Raw genomic sequence first — 17,452 nt, forward strand, 5'->3', positions numbered from 1 at the left:
TAAATGACTGGGTTCACTTGGCGGTCCCACGATTCCATGCCTTGCTTTCTATCTCCTTCGACTCTATAGTCTGGCACCTTGAGACTCCCTCTCTTTCTTCGCATCCTCCCTCAAGAGGCGCTTGAGGATCTTGCCCGAGGCATTCTTGGGAATGCTGTCGACAAATTTCACTCCGCCTTGTAGCCGTTTATACCTTGCCAATTGCTTGCCCGCCCACTCCACCACCTGTTCCTCGGTCAACTGTTCAGGAGTGACCCCTGGCCTCCTCACAACGTATGCCCGCGGGTGTTCGCCGTCCATCCCTCCGGCGGGAATCCCAATGACAGCTGCGTCGACAATGTCGGGATGGGTGAGCAAGATGGCTTCGATCTCGGGCGGCGCCACCTGGAACGCGCGTACTTTGATCAGCTCCTTCTTGCGGTCCACCACATACCACAACTTTGACTTTCCATCACAGTACATGATGTCTCCTGTGCGGAAAAACCCGTCGGCGTCAAAAGATTCCCGGTTCGCTTCAGGGTTGTTGAAGTACTCGGGGATCACCGTGGGTCCGCGCACACACAGCTCACCCCTGACGTCGTACGCGCTGATGTCGTTTCCGGCGTCGTCGACAAGCTTCACCTCCAAGCCAGGTCGCACACGGCCAACCGCCCCAGTTAGGTCGTCTTCGGGCCATTCAAAATTGGTCAGGATACATGTCGTCTCAGTCATGCCGTATACTTGAACGATTGGCGCCCCTGGACTGAAGTAGGCTCGCAATGCTGCCTGGGTTTCTTTACTCAATGGCGCCGCCCCCGCAGCACCAGACCGGATGGACTTGAGCGAATACTTCTTGATCTGCGGAGACATGATGATGGCCACAGCCATGGCGGCCACTAGTGTCATCTCGGTGACTTTGTACTTTTCCACGTTAGCAAGGAATTGTTCGAGGTCGAAGCGTCGCATGATGTAGGCGAGCTCGCCGGCTTTGAGACATGAGGTATGCGCTCGAGGTGCCACGGCGGCGTGGAACATTGGCAGTGGGAAGAGATTGATGATTTCATATGGCCGCTGTGGACTCGCCAGCCCGCTGACCAGTTCGTGTTGTGCGATGAGATTACGGTGAGTAGTCACGGTGGCCTTGGGTAAGCCTGTTGTGCCTGAGCTGGTGAATCGGACTGCCGTGGTGCTCGCCTGGGTTTGAAGATTGTCGAACCGAACCCAGTCCTGCTCGCCGTGTTGGAACAAATCGGTCCAGCTAGAAAATCCCGGCGTGACTTTCTGTTGCGGCTGAGTATTGAAGATGCAGATGTGACTGTGAGGGATATCCAGGTCCTTGCTGGCTTGAAGAAGTGGATCTAGAAGCTCAGGCTCCGAGATCAAGAATTTGGCCTGGGTGGTTTTGACATGGTGTCGAAGTTCGTGGGGTGTATAGGCCGGGTTGGTTCCAGCAAAGACGCCCCCGCTGCCAATGATGGACAGGACGAGAATAGGGTACCATATGTCGTTGAATGAATGGATAATGACGCAGTCTCCTTTGCCAACACCCATGGAACGCAGGCCAGCAATAATCTGGCGGATGGCTTTTCGTGCTTGAGCATGAGTGATGGCGCGCGATGGATTGGAGGCATCGACAAAGATCTAGACACTGCATCTTCAGACAAGGCTTCTGACCAAATAGACTCTACGACGCGACACTGACCTTTTTATTCACATCGCAGCTTGGTTCGTCAAAGATCCACGATAGGATATCCTTTGTGGGCAGTTCTGGGGCTGGAGCTGCTGCGAAGAAGACCATGGTTGAATTCTCGAGGTCTTGATCGTGAGTAAAGGCAGGGTGGTCGTGATGCTGGACGTCAGACACTGTCGCTCAACGAGGGGGGGAGAGAGTTCCACTCTGAGTCAACGTCTATGTTCAAATTCCAAGGATCAAAAGTGACAACAAGGTGACCAGGACTGGTTAGAGCATCAACTCAGAAACATGGAGGGGTTGTATAGCCGTGATATTTATGAATGGATAAGGGCACATCCAGGCCCATAGCAACGCATGGTCACCTGTGATGGTGTTCGGCAGTTGGCGCCCGGCTTACACCATGTAATCGAAAAGATGGGCCAGGCTGAGGGTCCTCGGGCCTGATTGATCGACCTGGGACCTTACGCATACGCAAGATACTGAAGAATCCAGGCGTGCCACGCGTGCGTGGCGTGGTAGAGACATGCCCTGGCGCCCTGTCGCTTGCTTCTTTAACCCCGTATTCAGCCAAGCCCTCGGCCGCCGTTAAGCCCCCGCATTTTTACCTGTAACTCTGCTCCAGATTTTCCCCGGAACCTCGGTCTCTACGACAGTGACGGGTATACAAAACCTACACACGAGTCCCTAACGATAAGAGTACTACGGATCTCGCTTATAGCCACACTGTGCTGAATAACCATGAGACCCTTGAAGTCACGCAACAAATGATATTCGCATTGTTACATGATGGTCGACACGATATGTCTGATGAGTGCAGTGCCAAATTACCTATGGCACGTGGGATATCTGGAAAGGTCCCTGGCTAGGTACTTAGGTTACTACTTAGTTCCAGGTCCTTGATGTACCAGATAGTAATCTTGTCACGGCCTTGCTCCCCACTGGCACCGCCATCCAATATATGTGGAAATCGTACAAATCCAACCTTAGGATAGAATCGATTCGCATCTTCGTTGGAGGCAGCCATGAGCAAATGCATTCCTCGTGCCCCCTCTTTCTTGGCCACATCACCAAATTGCTGAATCAATTGTCGTCCATAGCCTTGTTTTTGATGGCTGGTTAAGATATCAATGTGTAGATGCGCAGGGTAATTGAGTAGCAAGTCGGGAGCCTCGCTATGCAGGAGACCCTCGGGGTGGTGCATGATGGATTTGAGGGCATTCGCTAGATTTGTTGACCAGTCTTTGTCCTCGTCAGGCGCTGGTGGGTTGAGCCCTTTGGCCAATAGATGAGGAATATATGTCTCTTTGTATTTCCGAACGAACTCGTGCGTATCCACGACCCCGAGCAAATAGCCTACCGGATTTCCGTCACCATCGTCGAGTACAAAACATGTCTGCTGCTGCAAAAACAAATAGGGTCGACACCAGATGTGGGATGATAAGTATAGAATGTCTCTGCCCCCTGCTCTCAGATCTGGGGCTGCGGTTTCATTGAACTAATCTTAGGGTCAGCATGGCGACAGTGCATGTCTGTGGTTATACAAACGATGTGAACCATGGCATCATGGTCTGATGTTTGATAGAGACGTATGAATGGCATCTTGTCTGTCACACGTTTTCATGCTTGTTCTTGACCAGAAGACTGGGAACCATTAGTTGAACGGTGAAATTGTTAGCATGGCAAACAAATGACAGTGGTGTGTCTGTTGGGCATGGGGAGATTATGTAGGTGCTTGTGGTAGCCTGGAGTTACTCTTGTCCCGGTCCCAGTTCATCACGGAGGGTTAAGGTACCTAGGTAGGTAGACATGAATCGCAGGCTGTGATATCGAGCACAAACTCACTCTCAAGGGAACCAACCTACTGCTCCTCTTGCTCTTGCTGCATCTTAATAATAACTGAATAAGGTAGCAACTGAACTCACACACGCAGTGACCTTCGTGTCTGCCCATGTCTTTGACACCGCTTGATCATTGGTTCATATGAAATAATTTGCCAAGGAAGGTTTGCCTGAATTCACGTCATCTCGTAAATTGTCCTCGCTATTCCTAAAACATACTAGCGGATTGTTCAGATGAGCGAACCCTATCCGTACAAGCAAGAACGATGTTGCGACTAAGACAGGTGCGGTAGGAGCGACCGAGCCCCGAGAGGCCAGGCCAACCAATCCATCTCTCACGTCTCTCTATCCAATCATCTATCAATCAGTCCCTGGCACTCAACTCACCGGTGAGATCAGTCGTCGCTCTGCTCCCCTCTTCTCCGCCGCTCCAAAAGTTTTGCCTCCATCTCGCTCCAACCTCATTTTCAATCGTTTGTCCCTCATCGTCACGACATACAATCACTCTCACACCTAATCAACCCTTCATCAATCCATCGCCCTTTGAACAATTTAAACAACCTTTCCATCACAACATCATCACTCATCAAAATCTTTGTCTCGCACAACAATCCCAATGTCTCGCAGAGCCCTTATGAGCGTTCCTCGCTCTATCAACGCCACCTTCCAATCATCCCTCCGACCTTCCCTAGCCTCCAGGTCTGTCGCTCCCTTTGTGAGACCAGCTCTCGCCCAGCCGTCTCAGCGACGATCATACCACGAGAAAGTCCTCGACCACTACTCCAATCCTCGAAATGTCGGGTCTATGGATAAAAAGTCGTTGGACGTGGGAACTGGTACGTTTTCACATCATATACCCGATGCATCTTCTTTGTGGCAATACTGAGCTGTGTTTTTGTAGGTCTTGTTGGAGCTCCTGCCTGTGGCGATGTGATGAAGCTGCAGATCAAAGTCGACCCCGACACACAAACGATAGCCGATGTCAAGTTCAAGACATTCGGCTGTGGTTCCGCCATTGCCTCGTCCTCATACCTTACCGAACTCGTCAGAGGTATGACCTTGGAGCAGGCGGCAAAGGTTAAAAACACAGAAATTGCCAAAGAGTTATGTCTGCCTCCAGTCAAGCTACATTGCTCCATGTTGGCCGAGGATGCCATCAAATCTGCCATTACAAATTGTAAGTTTCGCCCGTATTCGGCTTAGCAAAATCTTCTGACACGACGACCCAGATTATAGCAAGAACCCCAAGGCAAAGGCAACAGATCTAGGCTCAGCTTCGGCGTCGATGCCCAAGATCGAAATTGAACAAGTGACCGCGACTACGGACACTGCTGCTGGCGCCACAGCATAATGCCTCCCTTCATGGAGTTTTGTTTTACCCAGATTGGCTTATTCTTTTTGGAGGCCAGCACACAATTTGTATGAACAGAGGATGGTTTAAGTCGACACCGAATCACCAGAGCCGCCATTGTTCGAGATTCCACCATGTTGGAACCTGCGTCATACCATGATTTTGATGATGAACAATCATGTCTTTCGCTTTTCCATATGGTCGTTCAATTTTTGACTTGGTGCAAGGCATGGCACGGCACAGGGGTGTTATATTTATGGGACCTCTCAACTTGTGGCATTCATTGAAGGGCTTCCTGCCTCCCTCGTAGCCCAGCTATAGGTTGGGCTACAGGTTGAGGCGACCTCTAGCTTCATTTCGGCGCAGACGCGAGTATATGGTGTATATCAATACGATGATGGCAGGCATTATGCCATGTCTGTGACCTGATGAACAGTCTCGCTCTCTTCGCTCTCTTCGCCCTCTTGGGTAGCCCTAAGCGGCCTTGTGTTGCACTTTCAACTGCCACTCTAGATAATACTGGGCTGTACTCGTTTGCTTCAAAGTGTATAAACAACCAGTTAAAGGCCAGCACAACTTCTTATCAGTTCATACTAAACCGTAGTGGATCGTTGCATGCATTGCACCGCCCGCCTTTTCTGGGCATCATGGTAAGCTACACCGAATTTGTCAGGTCAGATCAGTTTAAGTTAGAGTTGGTGATTAACAACCCGCCGATAAGGAAATCTTGATGTTGTAGATGTTGTATATCGTTGAATCTTTAGACCACTCGCTATCCACCATGTTACCATACTTCACCCAGCCCAGGTACAGCTGCAGGCCTTAGGCTAGGCAATGAGTTCGTCGTTATCGATAGACTCCATGCCCACCCATTGGTAGAAAGGTATTGTTCCTGAAAATCCCTGCCTTCTGATGGCACCCTGTGAGTGGCACAATACCGCCCGTCTCGGTCGCTTCCATCGAAAATAACGTGTCGACCTCGACCCGGTGATCAGCCAGATGCCCACAACTCTTCTTGGAACCGTCATTGAGCTGACAAACGAGTTGATCATGTCGAGATGTGCTAAATCCCACGGCGTTTCCGGCTTATTGCGGAAAGTTGGGATAGGGTATAAAAACCCAGACGAAGTACCTATTCTGCTCGAAGTAACGTTCGACTTTTTCTGACTGACCAACTTGTTGGTACTGTACCTGATCACGGCAACATCGACTCCCAACGGCAGAAGCCATGTTTACCACTTTGTTCTTGACCAGCCTAGCTCTGTCGGTAGCGGCATCCCCTTTGCCCGCCCCTGTCCCTCTTCCTGAGCCTCACCTAAATCAGCTCGTCGCTCGTCAAGACATTCAGTCTCCCATCAATGCTTCGTTGCCTAATGTGACTATCTTCGCTACGGGCGGAACTATTGCCAGTCAAGGGACATCCAATACTCAAACCGTCGGATACAGTGTAGGCCTAGGTGTTCAACAGCTAGTTGACGCCGTGCCAGAGATTCTCAATATCTCTAATATTCGAGGATATCAAATCGCCAATGTCGGGAGTCCCTCTATTAACCAGACTATCCTATTAAGATTGGCCCAGACCATCACCGAGGAGCTCGCCCGGGACGATATTGCGGGTGTCGTCGTCACTCATGGTACCGATACTCTCGAAGAGACGGCATATTTCCTCGACCTAGCCGTTAACACGACTAAACCGATTATCGTGGTAGGCGCCATGAGACCAGCTACGGCATTAAGCGCGGATGGACCTTTAAACTTGTTACAAGCTGTTACCTTGGCCGCTTCTCCTAATGCTGTGGGTCGAGGCGCCATGATCACATTAAATGAGTAAGTTCTATCACTCCCATTATCCTCTTTTCCCCTTAGCCAGGTTGCTGATCAGTTGTGTCCCTTCTCCAGCCGCATCGGCAGTGCCTATTACACGACCAAGAACTCGGCCAATTCTCTAGATACATTCTACAGCACAGAAATGGGCCAGCTAGGATTCTTCATCAATCAAGTGCCATATTTCTACTATGAGCCTGCCGTTCCGATCGGCAAGGTCCATTTTGACCTGACTGGAGCTGAATCTCTACCGTTAATTAATATACTCTACTCACACCAAGATATGGATCCCCAGCTATTTAACTCGAGCGTGGAGGACGGGGCTGAGGGATTGGTCGTGGCAGGGTCTGGCGCTGGGAGCTTATCCGGCGTGGCATACATCGCCGCCGAAGCGGTATATAATGAAACTGGTATTCCCATCGTTTCAAGTCATCGATCTCCCGATGGCTTTGTCCCAGCGAGCCCCGATGAATTCATCATCGCCAGTGGGTAAGTTTGATCCGACCACTTACTGCCCTGTCCTGAACCGTTTGAGAGGTTCATGTTTGCTGACACAATCCTTCCAACAGTTTCCTCAACCCGCAAAAGGCACGCATTTTGTTGCAGTTGGCCCTCCAGGCCGGCTTCGACGTCGATTCTATCCGAGACCTTTTTGCGCTCGGATACCCGCCCCCATAAATAGTAAATTCGCATACCATACAGTAATCATATACAAATCAAATCAAAATCAAGACTTTATGAATCCAAACCCGCTCAACGCGTCCAGCTACCTTGTAAATCGCTTGACAAGACATAAAATGCAAGACATCAACTTGTATGCATCCATGATGCCTCGGGGCCGTATAATCGTTGTCGTCATCAGATCCGGGGAATTCTATATCAACTCCACAACCAAGCTCTCACCGATGTTGACAACCCCTGCGGTACCCCGTGTTGAGTCGCCTGGTGTAGCCGCTAGGCCTTTTCCCGAATTCTTGTCTGCACTTTCTCCTTCCAAATCTTGTCCACTCTCTTCCTGATCCCTCTGCCTCCATTGAACCCCCTTCTCGGTACATTTCTCTTGAAACTCGCTGATGGCCTCCCAAGTTTCCACTTGGGCGCCAACGAAGGTCCCAAAGTGAATGCCTAGTGACCATCTCGAGCCGACATCGCAATGAATGTCGACCGCGTCGGCAGGACTTGCGTGCAACGTGGCCGGGACATCATGATGGGAGAGGCGTAGGCCCAAGGCAGAGATGAATCCGAGAGTACCACCACGCCAAATGGGTATGAACGACAAGTCTATAGGTCCAAATTTGGAGCCTATAGCTTGGAACGCTGGACATGTCTCTGCGAGATGTGGAAGCGCACGGTATCCTGTATCACCAGCGTGATAGACGGTGGTTTTGCGTGGTTTCGGGCCAACCGCGTGGGCGCTTTGAGTTTGCTCTCGGTCCGCGTGGTGTTCGAAACGTTCGATAATCCAGCCACACCATAATGTGCCAGCCTGATCTGCCGGGGTCCGACCGGAGTTGTGTTGAGCAGGGACACAGGAGATCCTGAACCGAGTGGTTGTAGTGGCAGAAGCAACAGCATCTGCGTCCGCCACAACCTCCAGCGTAGGTGTGTCTTGGGCCTCTTTGCCAGTGCTTGAAGCATCAAGACCCGAAGTAGTAGCCCCAGACCATATCATGTCCCGATCATCCCACCAGTCCAACTCCGTCACACGGTCTGGCGAAACGCCCGTCGAAATGAGCCAGGCCTTGATCCCCAAAGGGACGAAATACCAAGCATGAGGGAACTTCTTCAGCACAGCCGTGATTGATGCCGTGTCCAAGTGGTCGTAGTGGTTGTGAGAAATCAAGACCATATCACACCCTGGAAGGTCAGAGATATGACATGGAGGAGGATTGATTCTACTAGGTCCGCTATAGGCGGTTGGACCGGCACGGTGGGAGAAGATGGGGTCGAAGAGAAAATATGTGTTTCTAGATAGTCTTGCATGGGCGTGAGATAGGTTTTCCGAACCCGAGGGTGATGTCTTCTCGACAGGAAATTCTACAAGAGCGCTGGCATGTCCGAGCCACGTGCCAATGACACAGTCGGATTTTTCCAGTTGACGCCTGTTTAAGATTGAGGCTCCCCAATCTGGCTGAACCACTTTGATCGAATGAGTTTTTGCCTGGGAGTGGTGGTGGAATTTGTAGAGGCTGAAGGGGAATGGTCGTGACAGCATCTCGCCCCATGTCGGCAGCTGAGCAGATGGCCATGGATTGGTGAATGAATTGGCCGAGTTGTTGGCATGATGTGGTGGGTAAGTTTTGGATGACTGTGACTTGGATTGAGGGTTTGTCCAGGAGAAGAACGATGTGGTTTTGGCTGGGGTCTGTGTAGTCTTGATGTCTTCAGACATGGTGGCATCCAAGTGACCACGTCGAGGTGATTCAGCTTGTTAAAACATCGAAGTTGATTAGGTTGGCAATGGAATGCGAGCTCGTCAGTAGCCAGAAGTGTCAGTGTCGATGCTCACCGATAACGTATCAACCACTCTAGAGAACTTATCAAGTCATGCTGGACCTCATTAATAATCATCCTTTGTTGATGACGATGCATTCAAATGTGGATGCAATGAAGTTGGAAGTGCGCCGATCGTGTTTGTACACCTCCGTAGTCATATTGCGCTTGATGTCGACTTGCTTGACCTAATACGGCGGAGTGTCCCACTTGAGGATCCTGACGCATTTGTTCATCTTTGGGCATCACATTTCACTCGATCAACTCTTCTTCTCTTGTGACACAGGACAACCAGGGCTACCAGGGCTACCAGGGCTACCAATGGTCAAGTATTGTCAAACACCATGGCCCTCCCTAATCTACGTCGACTCTTTGTCGAGGCTCGCACTGAAGCCGAAGAGAATGAATACTCCCGCAATGCCGTAAGTGCTTCGCCCCTTTGGCCCAACAACCCTGGGCCCCTTTCTTTCTTATCCCTCGTACTCAATGGTCAATTGTTAGTTTTACAATCTAGTACTCTTTATTTCATCGGTAGCTGTCTTCAGCCTCGTGGCTCAACGCATGAGTGGCACCAAGACACTGAAGTGAATCATAACTTATTCTCAACACATATTTATTCACCATGCCACGAGAGATTGGGCATATCTGTTCGCCCTCAACGACCACTGTTCAATACATGGTGCCTGCACCTGAGCTCGTCTAAGCACTCAATCGGTCTCCTCCCCGCCACTACTCAGAAAGTCATAATTTCTAGATCCGCGCACCAAGCGTCGGCCCGATTTCGCCTCTTCTCCAGGTCCGTTGCGACCTCGATCTTGACCTGTTTCTCCATCTTTCCCCCATCGCTCAGCCCCTGCCTGGACGTCTTCGATATCGGCTGCTAGCTCTCTCGCATCTCGGATCTGATTGGCCTTCTCAATCGAGTAGCGGCCTGTCATCCCAGCTTCGCTGAGCATATCTTTCAGATGCTTGATTTTGGCCCGCGATGTGTCGTATGGTTGGAGTTCTTTGTACCACATCTTGCGGATGCCGCACTTGGTCAGCCACCCTTGTAATCGTTTGATCTCCGCTTGATCAGGGTCGAGATCAGCGTCAGTTTTAGCCTGAGATCTGGGCCTTGATTGTTTCTTGTTCTGATTGGACTGGTGAGAAGACTTTTGCACCTTTTGTTTCTTCTGAGCAACAGGCGCCTCGTCTATCAGGGAAGAAAGGTCACTATCAGAGCCATCGTCTAGCTCCAACGTCTTTGGAGTAGTCTGATCGTTGTTGTCTCTGACATCCACCACCAATCGTGACTGCTTGACAGGTTCAGACTTTGATTTGGTCTTTATCGATGTCGAATCCGACTTGGTTACCTTCCGCGCCTTCACAGTCACACTCTCGGAGTGATCGACCTCACTCGAAGGTGAAGACGAATCCAGTTCATCGTCGCTTGGTGATTTGGCGGCCCGCGATTTTTTGCGTTTATTGAGGGTCGTGGGTTTTGCAGGACTCTTGGGCTGTGGTTTTTGCTTCTGCTTCTGCTTCTGCTTCTGCTTTTGCATTTTTGGGGGCCTCTCATCATAGCTCTCACTGTCATCGTCGCTCGGTGGTGAAGACAATTCATCGAAGGTGGACTCCTCAGCTGGCTTCGCGAGTGTTTTCTTTCTCTTGCGAGGCCATGCATCTCTTTCCTCCGAGGTTCGCTTTTGGGTGGCTTTGGTCGAGGGAGCGGCAGGTAAAGGACTAGGGCTTTGTGGTGGTTCAATATCCTGCGCAAGCGAAACATGTGTCAGTTGTGGCCATGGAAGAGCCGACATCAAGACTTACATTTTGGTCGCGGATGATCTGCTTGCTTCTACTACTCCATGTATCGTGATTCTTGAAGAAGCCGAGCTCAAGGCCTAGAGCGTTTTCCGAGGCGGCACGAATCGCATTGACTATGATGTCCTGTCCAGCTTTTTGCGCCTTGATGACTTGCTGGCGCAAGGACTTTTCTAGCGACGAGTCTGAAAGGGAACCTTTTTCAGGCGCGTGGGAAGAATCCGAGTCGGACATGGCGTTGGAACGAGGATTGGAGGGTTTTAGAACAGGGTCACCATCGAGAACAATGAGGTGCGACGACGCGTTGGTCAACGATCGGATCAGAAGTGTGAAGATCACATAGGAAGAGTTGAAGTTGTCAGAATTTGAGCAAGGGCATCTAGTGTGACATCTTTGCGTGTGCGAGCGCACAAGTTGAGGATGCCAAATCTTTGTTTATCAAGTCGAAAACATGGAGTATTCGTAAGTCATGTGTGCCTTCCTACTTAGTATGGACAAAGCAAAGCATAAGAGGCAGTTGCGGGCTGCAGGCGAGGCAAGAGAAGATCGCGCCTTCCCCGCAGCATTGAAGTCTGGACGTGACAGAATGAACTAACTTGATTTGGGTAAACTCCATCTAATGGCCTTGGCGCCTCGACCCTTCACGTGCTTCTCCTTTTTGGTCCTCACTGCCAGGGCTTTGATTCAAATTCGTGTAGCCTCTCGAAAACAAAAAGGAGACCAGAGCAGTGACTTGATAACCGCTCAATGACTCCTCAATAGTATATTCTTGGTCATATTTCAACCCGACTGGTGAAGCCACAATGTTGGTAAGTTGCAACTGCTACCGACTTGAAGTGTCGGACTAGCGCCATCCTATGGATCTCGATAAGTCGATATAGACAATCTGTACTCGTTCAGATATGGCATTGAACAATCCGCTGAAAGCTCATTCTTCTTTGTGGAAGATAACATGGGGCTTCTTCAAGGACCGCTCCAGGCATTCGGTGGTGATGGTGCACAAACCAACGTGGCTGACGTCCTACCTGTCACTTTGCAATGACAGTTCTCAAACAATCACAGTGCAGCATCAGTGTGCCCCTGACTTAGCTCATCACGCTCATCTACTTCAAAAGACCTTCCCATCTCTTTTCACTTCAAGATGCCTTTCCATTTTATGGACAATTTTCGACAGATTTCTCAAGCATGGAGCCTGGTAGGTTGCCTGAATGGTTGAATTCGCCTTCCTCGTCTCCCAGTCCTTTCTCATGTTACAAGACTGTCCCGCTTGTGTTGAAGAAAAGAGCCTTGATTTCAATCTTCATTTGCCTGCTTCTGGTGGCTCTCCTGTCAACGCAACATCGAGAAATTGTCGATCATGTGCAGAGCCTTCCCAATAAATTGTTGCGGAATAGCCATGAAGATGTCTACAACTCGACTTTAGGGGTGAGTATCCTGCCTCTATCCTCAAAACCCCCCATGCTAATTGTTATAGTTTGAAAAGATCATTGCTATCGGCTTCCCATCTCGCACGGATCGGCGCGATGCAGTCATTCTCGGTGCGTCTTTCACCAAGATGGAAGTCGAATGGGAAGCTGGTGTCTCGTTCGAGGAGGTCCCAGTCAACGCTGCTCCATTTGTAAGTGAGAATCTTGTTTAGCCCCTCCTTGGTATCTCTAACTCCGTCCAGACATGGGACTTTGAGGCGCAAACCACGGGCGCTCTCGGATCCTGGAGAGCACATATGAATGTACTTCAAAGGTACAAGCTCTTCCTCAGAATCTCTCAATCTGTTCTCTCTGACTTCATCCATAGAATTGTGAGGGAAAACATTCAGACAACGCTAATCATTGAGGATGATGCGGATTGGGACGTTCATCTCAAGTCACAAATGTCGGAAATGGCCTACGGCTTAAGAGCACTTCAGCAAGCACCCAGGTCAACCAGGTCTCCATACGGGCCGGCGTGGGATATGCTTTGGTTGGGCCATTGCCGAGTGGGTTCAACCGATGACGAGCAAGAGTTCTGGGTTGTGGACGACGACGTTACTGTGGCTCCCACCGTCAATCGAACTTCATTTTTCCGAAACAGGCATTCGCCTGAAATCACCAGACGCAACAACACTCGAATCTTCTTTCATGCGAACGCAGGAATGTGTGTTCAGGCCTATGCGGTTACATATGACGGTGCACGCAAGATGCTCGCTGCTATATCGTTACAGCCTCGCAACCAACCGTTCGACGTTAGTGTGAGCGCAATATGTCGCCACAAGTTTTTGGACCCGTTTGTTTGCTATGGGGCCTTCCCGCCTCTGTTCTCAACCCATCGGTTCGCCGGCCCTACCTCCCGGGATTCTGACATCTCCATTGCGGAAGAACCTGATCTCATACACGAGGAATACACCAAGGATCTAGTATACAGTACCATCATGAACATCCCAAGGCTAGTCCAGGGATTGAATAGTGTTCAGCCTCAATTCAAGGGACAAAACATCCCCGACCAACTGTTTCTGCCAGATGCTCGGCCTCCGCCAAAAGGGTATCTGCAGACGGTTGTGATGTACAATGAAACCATACTTCCGGCTTCGACTCAGGCTTCGACTCAGGCTCCAACCCAAATTGTGTCCAGTGTGTCACACTCGCCCTCAAAACTCTAGGGCGAACGCTGTACTCTTACAAATCAGGCATTTCAGCAAACTGGCCTTATACCGAGAAATCAGACACGGTCGACAATGAGGGGGTAGGATTGAAGAAACCCGGTCCCATCATGAACAATCCATCACGGATTTCCATCCTACCACGTTGTTGGCATACCTATGTCCAGTCAATAAGAGGAAACGAGGACCACGGCCCATGGTGAGTCAACCCACGGGCCACAGCCACACACAGGCATCGAGTTTCAAGACGTGAAGCACGACATTTCACGACATTTCCCGACAAAAGATGGGTGACCCTACCATCGTCCCAAAAATGAACATTCCTTCTGCTTTAAGTCACAGATGGTAAATGGCATGGGGAAACAGAGATCGGGAACATTTCAGCTTGACTGATCTCCATCGAATTGGGTTCACCACTCCATGGCAGAGCCCTTGCTCGGGCTAGGAAGGGGTTGTGGCCATTGAAGAACCCATAGTTGGTGTGTGAGTCGGTGCTCATGCGCAGGAGCATGGCCGAGTCAGGAATTCCTGGCCCAGGTTGGAACATATGGACCTCAGCATTCTATGAAGCCTGGCCATGTGGCGGTAGCTTTTGCACTTTAAATCTCTACCTCCAGACAACGTCGTTGACATGAAGAAAGAGGCAGAGATTGCAGACGAATGATCGTGTGAGCACTCTGGATTGGTCCGTATGGTATCTTCCCTGGGTCCATTTCAGGACACCATGGGGGAACCGCAAGCAAATAGATAGTGTATGAGACCAAAGACTTTGAAAGGGTTTGGTCAGAGCCGATTAATCAAGATCAGTGTCTTCTTTTGATACTGAAATCATAGACAGCCTTATAGACAGACATGGCAACTCTTCCGAAGCAATTGGATTCCCTCCCGAGGCTGCGGCGCAGCCTTGTGATTTATTTCATCTTCCCTCATTTGTCATTCATCCATGTTGACACTTTCATAATACTTGAGACCTTTCACCAACACCAGTCAAGGCTAGAGCCAGTTGTGCAACGAGTTTGGAGTCGGATTCGAAGACGGAGACGTCAGAGGGTCGTACATGTCTTTTCCTTTTCCTACCCGGCAGCGTCTCCCACCCTCATCCACCGATGACCAAAACCAACAAGAGCGAGATGGGCCCGTAGCAACGAAGAGTGGGCATGGAGGCGTCGTGCTGGACAAAGATGGAAAACCGTCAGTTCTTGGTTCGAGTCTATTTGGTCTTGCAAAACCGTGACTGACCAGCTTGTGCCCGCAGGTGTCGAACATGCACCTCATCAGCTGAGTGGAAGGCGATGATGGGAACCTTTGGAGGCGGCAACAAGACCAAAGCCACTGCTTCTACATCGACGTCGACGTCAACGACGACCTCAACTTTGACCAACGATACTACTCCCGACGATTGTCCCGCCGATGTCGAACAATTGGGACGTTCAACCTGGACATTACTCCACACCATGGCGGCTCAGTACCCACCCAAAGCTCCTCCTACAACGCAGTCGGTAATGAAACAATTCATCTCGACATTTTCACAATTATACCCTTGTTGGGTATGCGCAGATGATTTTCGGTCGTGGATGGTTCAGCCAGGGAATGAGCCCAAAGTGGGTGGAAGAGATGAGTTGGGCAACTGGATGTGCCTGGCACATAACGTGGTCAATGTCAAACTGGGCAAGAAAGAGTTTGATTGTTCATTGTGGAAGCAACGGTGGAAGGATGGCTGGGATGATGGCAGATGTGATTGAAAAGAGAGTCCCCGTCAACCACCGCCCACACCATCACCACGATGACAAACACAATTTGTTCTCGGTCTCTGTGTTGACCGCAGTATTTGGCAGATTCACACATGAGCATGGGCCCTTGAATCTCGCCTCAGATCCAAGAGAATATCTCCACACTTGTATAGATAGCATGATAGAACAGACCTCTACGTGTACAACAGATGTAATAATGAAACCCATTGAAATGATCAAATACCTATGCACTATTTGTATTTGTTCCCAAAAAAGGACCGGTTCGATCCTTTGTCCAACCTCCCTTTTCCTATTTGAATTGCCAATTCCTTGTCTATTCGCGATCCAAAGTCGACATGAACATCAAAACATACATCCATTGCACAGATACACGCACAAGGCGACGACGACAGCCAGCTGTCACATGGCGCCATAGCAATCCTGTGTAACCAACCAGACGATCGAGGTCAAAACCCATCACCCTCATGCCATACTCTTCCCACCTCCTGAGCACGGATTCTTGGATCAAAGCCTCGAATCAAGGCGAGCTCCCTCAGATGATCCAATTCGTCCGTAAGGCGGTTGCTTTCGGCCAGCAAGGCCTTGTACTTTTCACCGTCAGCCTGGCCACGGTCATGCAACTTGACTCTTTTCTCATCAACCTTCTCTCGGACTCTCAATACTCGGAGCCAATGTTCCAAGCCAGCGTCTCCTTCGAAGCAGAGGCCATAGCCGTCGCAGTAACAATGGTGCATGTTGGGACAAAACTCAAAGTTGCCGGTGAACATATACTGCCATGAATATTCGAGTAAACGGCCAGAGGTCTTGTCATCGAGGGGGGTGGCCAGGATCCAGTCGCGGTAGCGGATATAGAAGTCGCGGGGCCGAGCGCGGATGCGGTCGCCGCTGACGGCAAACTGCGCACAACAAGGCTGGCTGATGTGAGCGGGCAGCTGGACTGGCGGGTGCCAGGTCGGGTCTGTGTGTTGGTTTGGGCCGTGAAGCTCTCGGAAAAGCTCGCTCGTCAACACGGGCTCCTCGGGCTTGCGATGCAGATCCCACCTCCAGCGTGGCCGGTCCACATGCAACCAGTCCGGGCAGCCAGGGTCTAGGTGGCAGCGCGAGTTGAAGTACCCCTGCCGCACCACGTGTGGCGATGAGATCAGTTTGATGGTCTTGACTGTGTCTAGGTCCAGCAGGATGTTGTTGTGCCATGCGATGCGGTGCGGGTGGAAGAACAGAACCACGTCTGGTAACGACGTGTAGTGGTCAATGATGTACGTCAGGTACACCATGGCCTCGTGGCCTTTGTTCGCTGGCAAGCGGGATGGATCGTGGTCTGATGTGATGGGGTCAGGCTTGTCGACCACATATATGTGGGTGTCGAACTCTGGTAGTTCACGCGCCACCCAGCTGACATCTTCAGACTGGAGATGGCCCATGACCAGGACCCGACTGTAGTTGGATCCTGCGGGTTTGGCTACCCCTGGCTCAAATACATTTGGGTCGTACAGCTGAGTTGTTTGGCCATAATATGGACTCTTGCTGAATGGATTGAGGTTCAGCTGTTGGATCAAAACAATGGTGATGATGATTAATAAGGTCAAGGTCAACGACGGCCGCCTTAGAAGTCGCATGGTATATGATTTCAAAATAGATGGCAATAATACGGCAATTGAGCAATAGATTTACTCATCCAGCCATCGTTGCTAGGTTAGTACTAGCTTTGAGTTCATAAATCATAAAAGGGGGCCGAGGGCTGTGTCGGCATCCAACAGCTTTGGGTGTCTGTCGACGAGTATGGATGAAGAATGGTGTATAGAGGTGAGAGTGGGGGAATCCAAGGACCAAGACACGTCGATATAACATGGAAGAGATAGAGAGTCAGGGGGAGAAGAGGCCCGAGTGAGATGAGGATATAGTTTTGCTTACAGGAAACTAAACATTCCCAAGATTGTGAAGCAACCCCCTTTGTTTAGACTTTTTTCTTTGAGTGTCATTCATTTATCACCGTCAACAGATCTACGGAGTAATTTGGTTGAATATTTTGAGCATCAGAACATTCACTTCAACAGTATTGAACAGTATTAAGCACCAGCATGCTAC

General features: G+C 50.3%; 8 protein-coding genes across 8 annotated transcripts; 4 read left to right on the top strand and 4 right to left on the bottom strand.

Moving 5' to 3' along the window:
- Nucleotides 1–2,534: 2,534 nt before the first annotated feature.
- On the bottom strand, nucleotides 2,535–3,495 carry PV10_00047 (uncharacterized protein; the record flags this gene model as incomplete). The annotated part of the gene is made up of 2 exons (XM_016364069.1): nucleotides 3,218–3,495; nucleotides 2,535–3,167 (listed from the first exon to the last, which is right to left on the bottom strand). The coding sequence occupies exons 1-2, from the start codon at nucleotides 3,269–3,271 to the stop codon at nucleotides 2,535–2,537; spliced, it is 687 nt and encodes a 228-aa protein (XP_016227718.1). The 5' UTR covers nucleotides 3,272–3,495.
- A 429-nt stretch (nucleotides 3,496–3,924) lies between these two features.
- On the top strand, nucleotides 3,925–5,432 carry PV10_00048 (iron sulfur cluster assembly protein 1, mitochondrial). Its single transcript, XM_016364070.1, has 3 exons — nucleotides 3,925–4,346; nucleotides 4,412–4,687; nucleotides 4,740–5,432. Exons 1-3 carry the CDS (start codon nucleotides 4,127–4,129, stop codon nucleotides 4,859–4,861), a joined length of 618 nt encoding a protein of 205 aa, XP_016227719.1. The 5' UTR covers nucleotides 3,925–4,126; the 3' UTR covers nucleotides 4,862–5,432.
- Nucleotides 5,433–6,089: 657 nt separating this feature from the next.
- PV10_00049 (uncharacterized protein) lies at nucleotides 6,090–7,363 on the top strand (the record flags this gene model as incomplete). The annotated part of the gene is made up of 3 exons (XM_016364071.1): nucleotides 6,090–6,688; nucleotides 6,761–7,174; nucleotides 7,255–7,363. The coding sequence occupies 3 exons, from the start codon at nucleotides 6,090–6,092 to the stop codon at nucleotides 7,361–7,363; spliced, it is 1,122 nt and encodes a 373-aa protein (XP_016227720.1).
- On the bottom strand, nucleotides 7,295–9,234 carry PV10_00050 (uncharacterized protein). Its single transcript, XM_016364072.1, has one exon. It carries the CDS (start codon nucleotides 9,075–9,077, stop codon nucleotides 7,560–7,562), a length of 1,518 nt encoding a protein of 505 aa, XP_016227721.1. The 5' UTR covers nucleotides 9,078–9,234; the 3' UTR covers nucleotides 7,295–7,559.
- A 651-nt stretch (nucleotides 9,235–9,885) lies between these two features.
- Nucleotides 9,886–11,215, bottom strand: PV10_00051 (uncharacterized protein; the record flags this gene model as incomplete). Its single annotated transcript, XM_016364073.1, has 2 exons — nucleotides 9,886–10,929; nucleotides 10,988–11,215. 2 exons carry the CDS (start codon nucleotides 11,213–11,215, stop codon nucleotides 9,886–9,888), a joined length of 1,272 nt encoding a protein of 423 aa, XP_016227722.1.
- A 951-nt stretch (nucleotides 11,216–12,166) lies between these two features.
- PV10_00052 (uncharacterized protein) lies at nucleotides 12,167–14,408 on the top strand (the record flags this gene model as incomplete). The annotated part of the gene is made up of 4 exons (XM_016364074.1): nucleotides 12,167–12,406; nucleotides 12,456–12,599; nucleotides 12,651–12,721; nucleotides 12,776–14,408. The coding sequence occupies 4 exons, from the start codon at nucleotides 12,167–12,169 to the stop codon at nucleotides 13,614–13,616; spliced, it is 1,296 nt and encodes a 431-aa protein (XP_016227723.1). The 3' UTR covers nucleotides 13,617–14,408.
- Nucleotides 14,409–14,554: 146 nt separating this feature from the next.
- Nucleotides 14,555–15,589, top strand: PV10_00053 (uncharacterized protein). Its single transcript, XM_016364075.1, has 2 exons — nucleotides 14,555–14,807; nucleotides 14,872–15,589. Exons 1-2 carry the CDS (start codon nucleotides 14,674–14,676, stop codon nucleotides 15,356–15,358), a joined length of 621 nt encoding a protein of 206 aa, XP_016227724.1. The 5' UTR covers nucleotides 14,555–14,673; the 3' UTR covers nucleotides 15,359–15,589.
- Nucleotides 15,576–17,243, bottom strand: PV10_00054 (uncharacterized protein). The gene has a single exon (XM_016364076.1). The coding sequence runs from the start codon at nucleotides 16,981–16,983 to the stop codon at nucleotides 15,814–15,816; it is 1,170 nt and encodes a 389-aa protein (XP_016227725.1). The 5' UTR covers nucleotides 16,984–17,243; the 3' UTR covers nucleotides 15,576–15,813.
- Nucleotides 17,244–17,452: the final 209 nt, after the last annotated feature.

This window comes from Exophiala mesophila (genome assembly GCF_000836275.1).
Source record: "Exophiala mesophila strain CBS 40295 unplaced genomic scaffold supercont1.1, whole genome shotgun sequence".
Taxonomy (NCBI): Eukaryota; Fungi; Ascomycota; class Eurotiomycetes; order Chaetothyriales; family Herpotrichiellaceae; genus Exophiala; species Exophiala mesophila.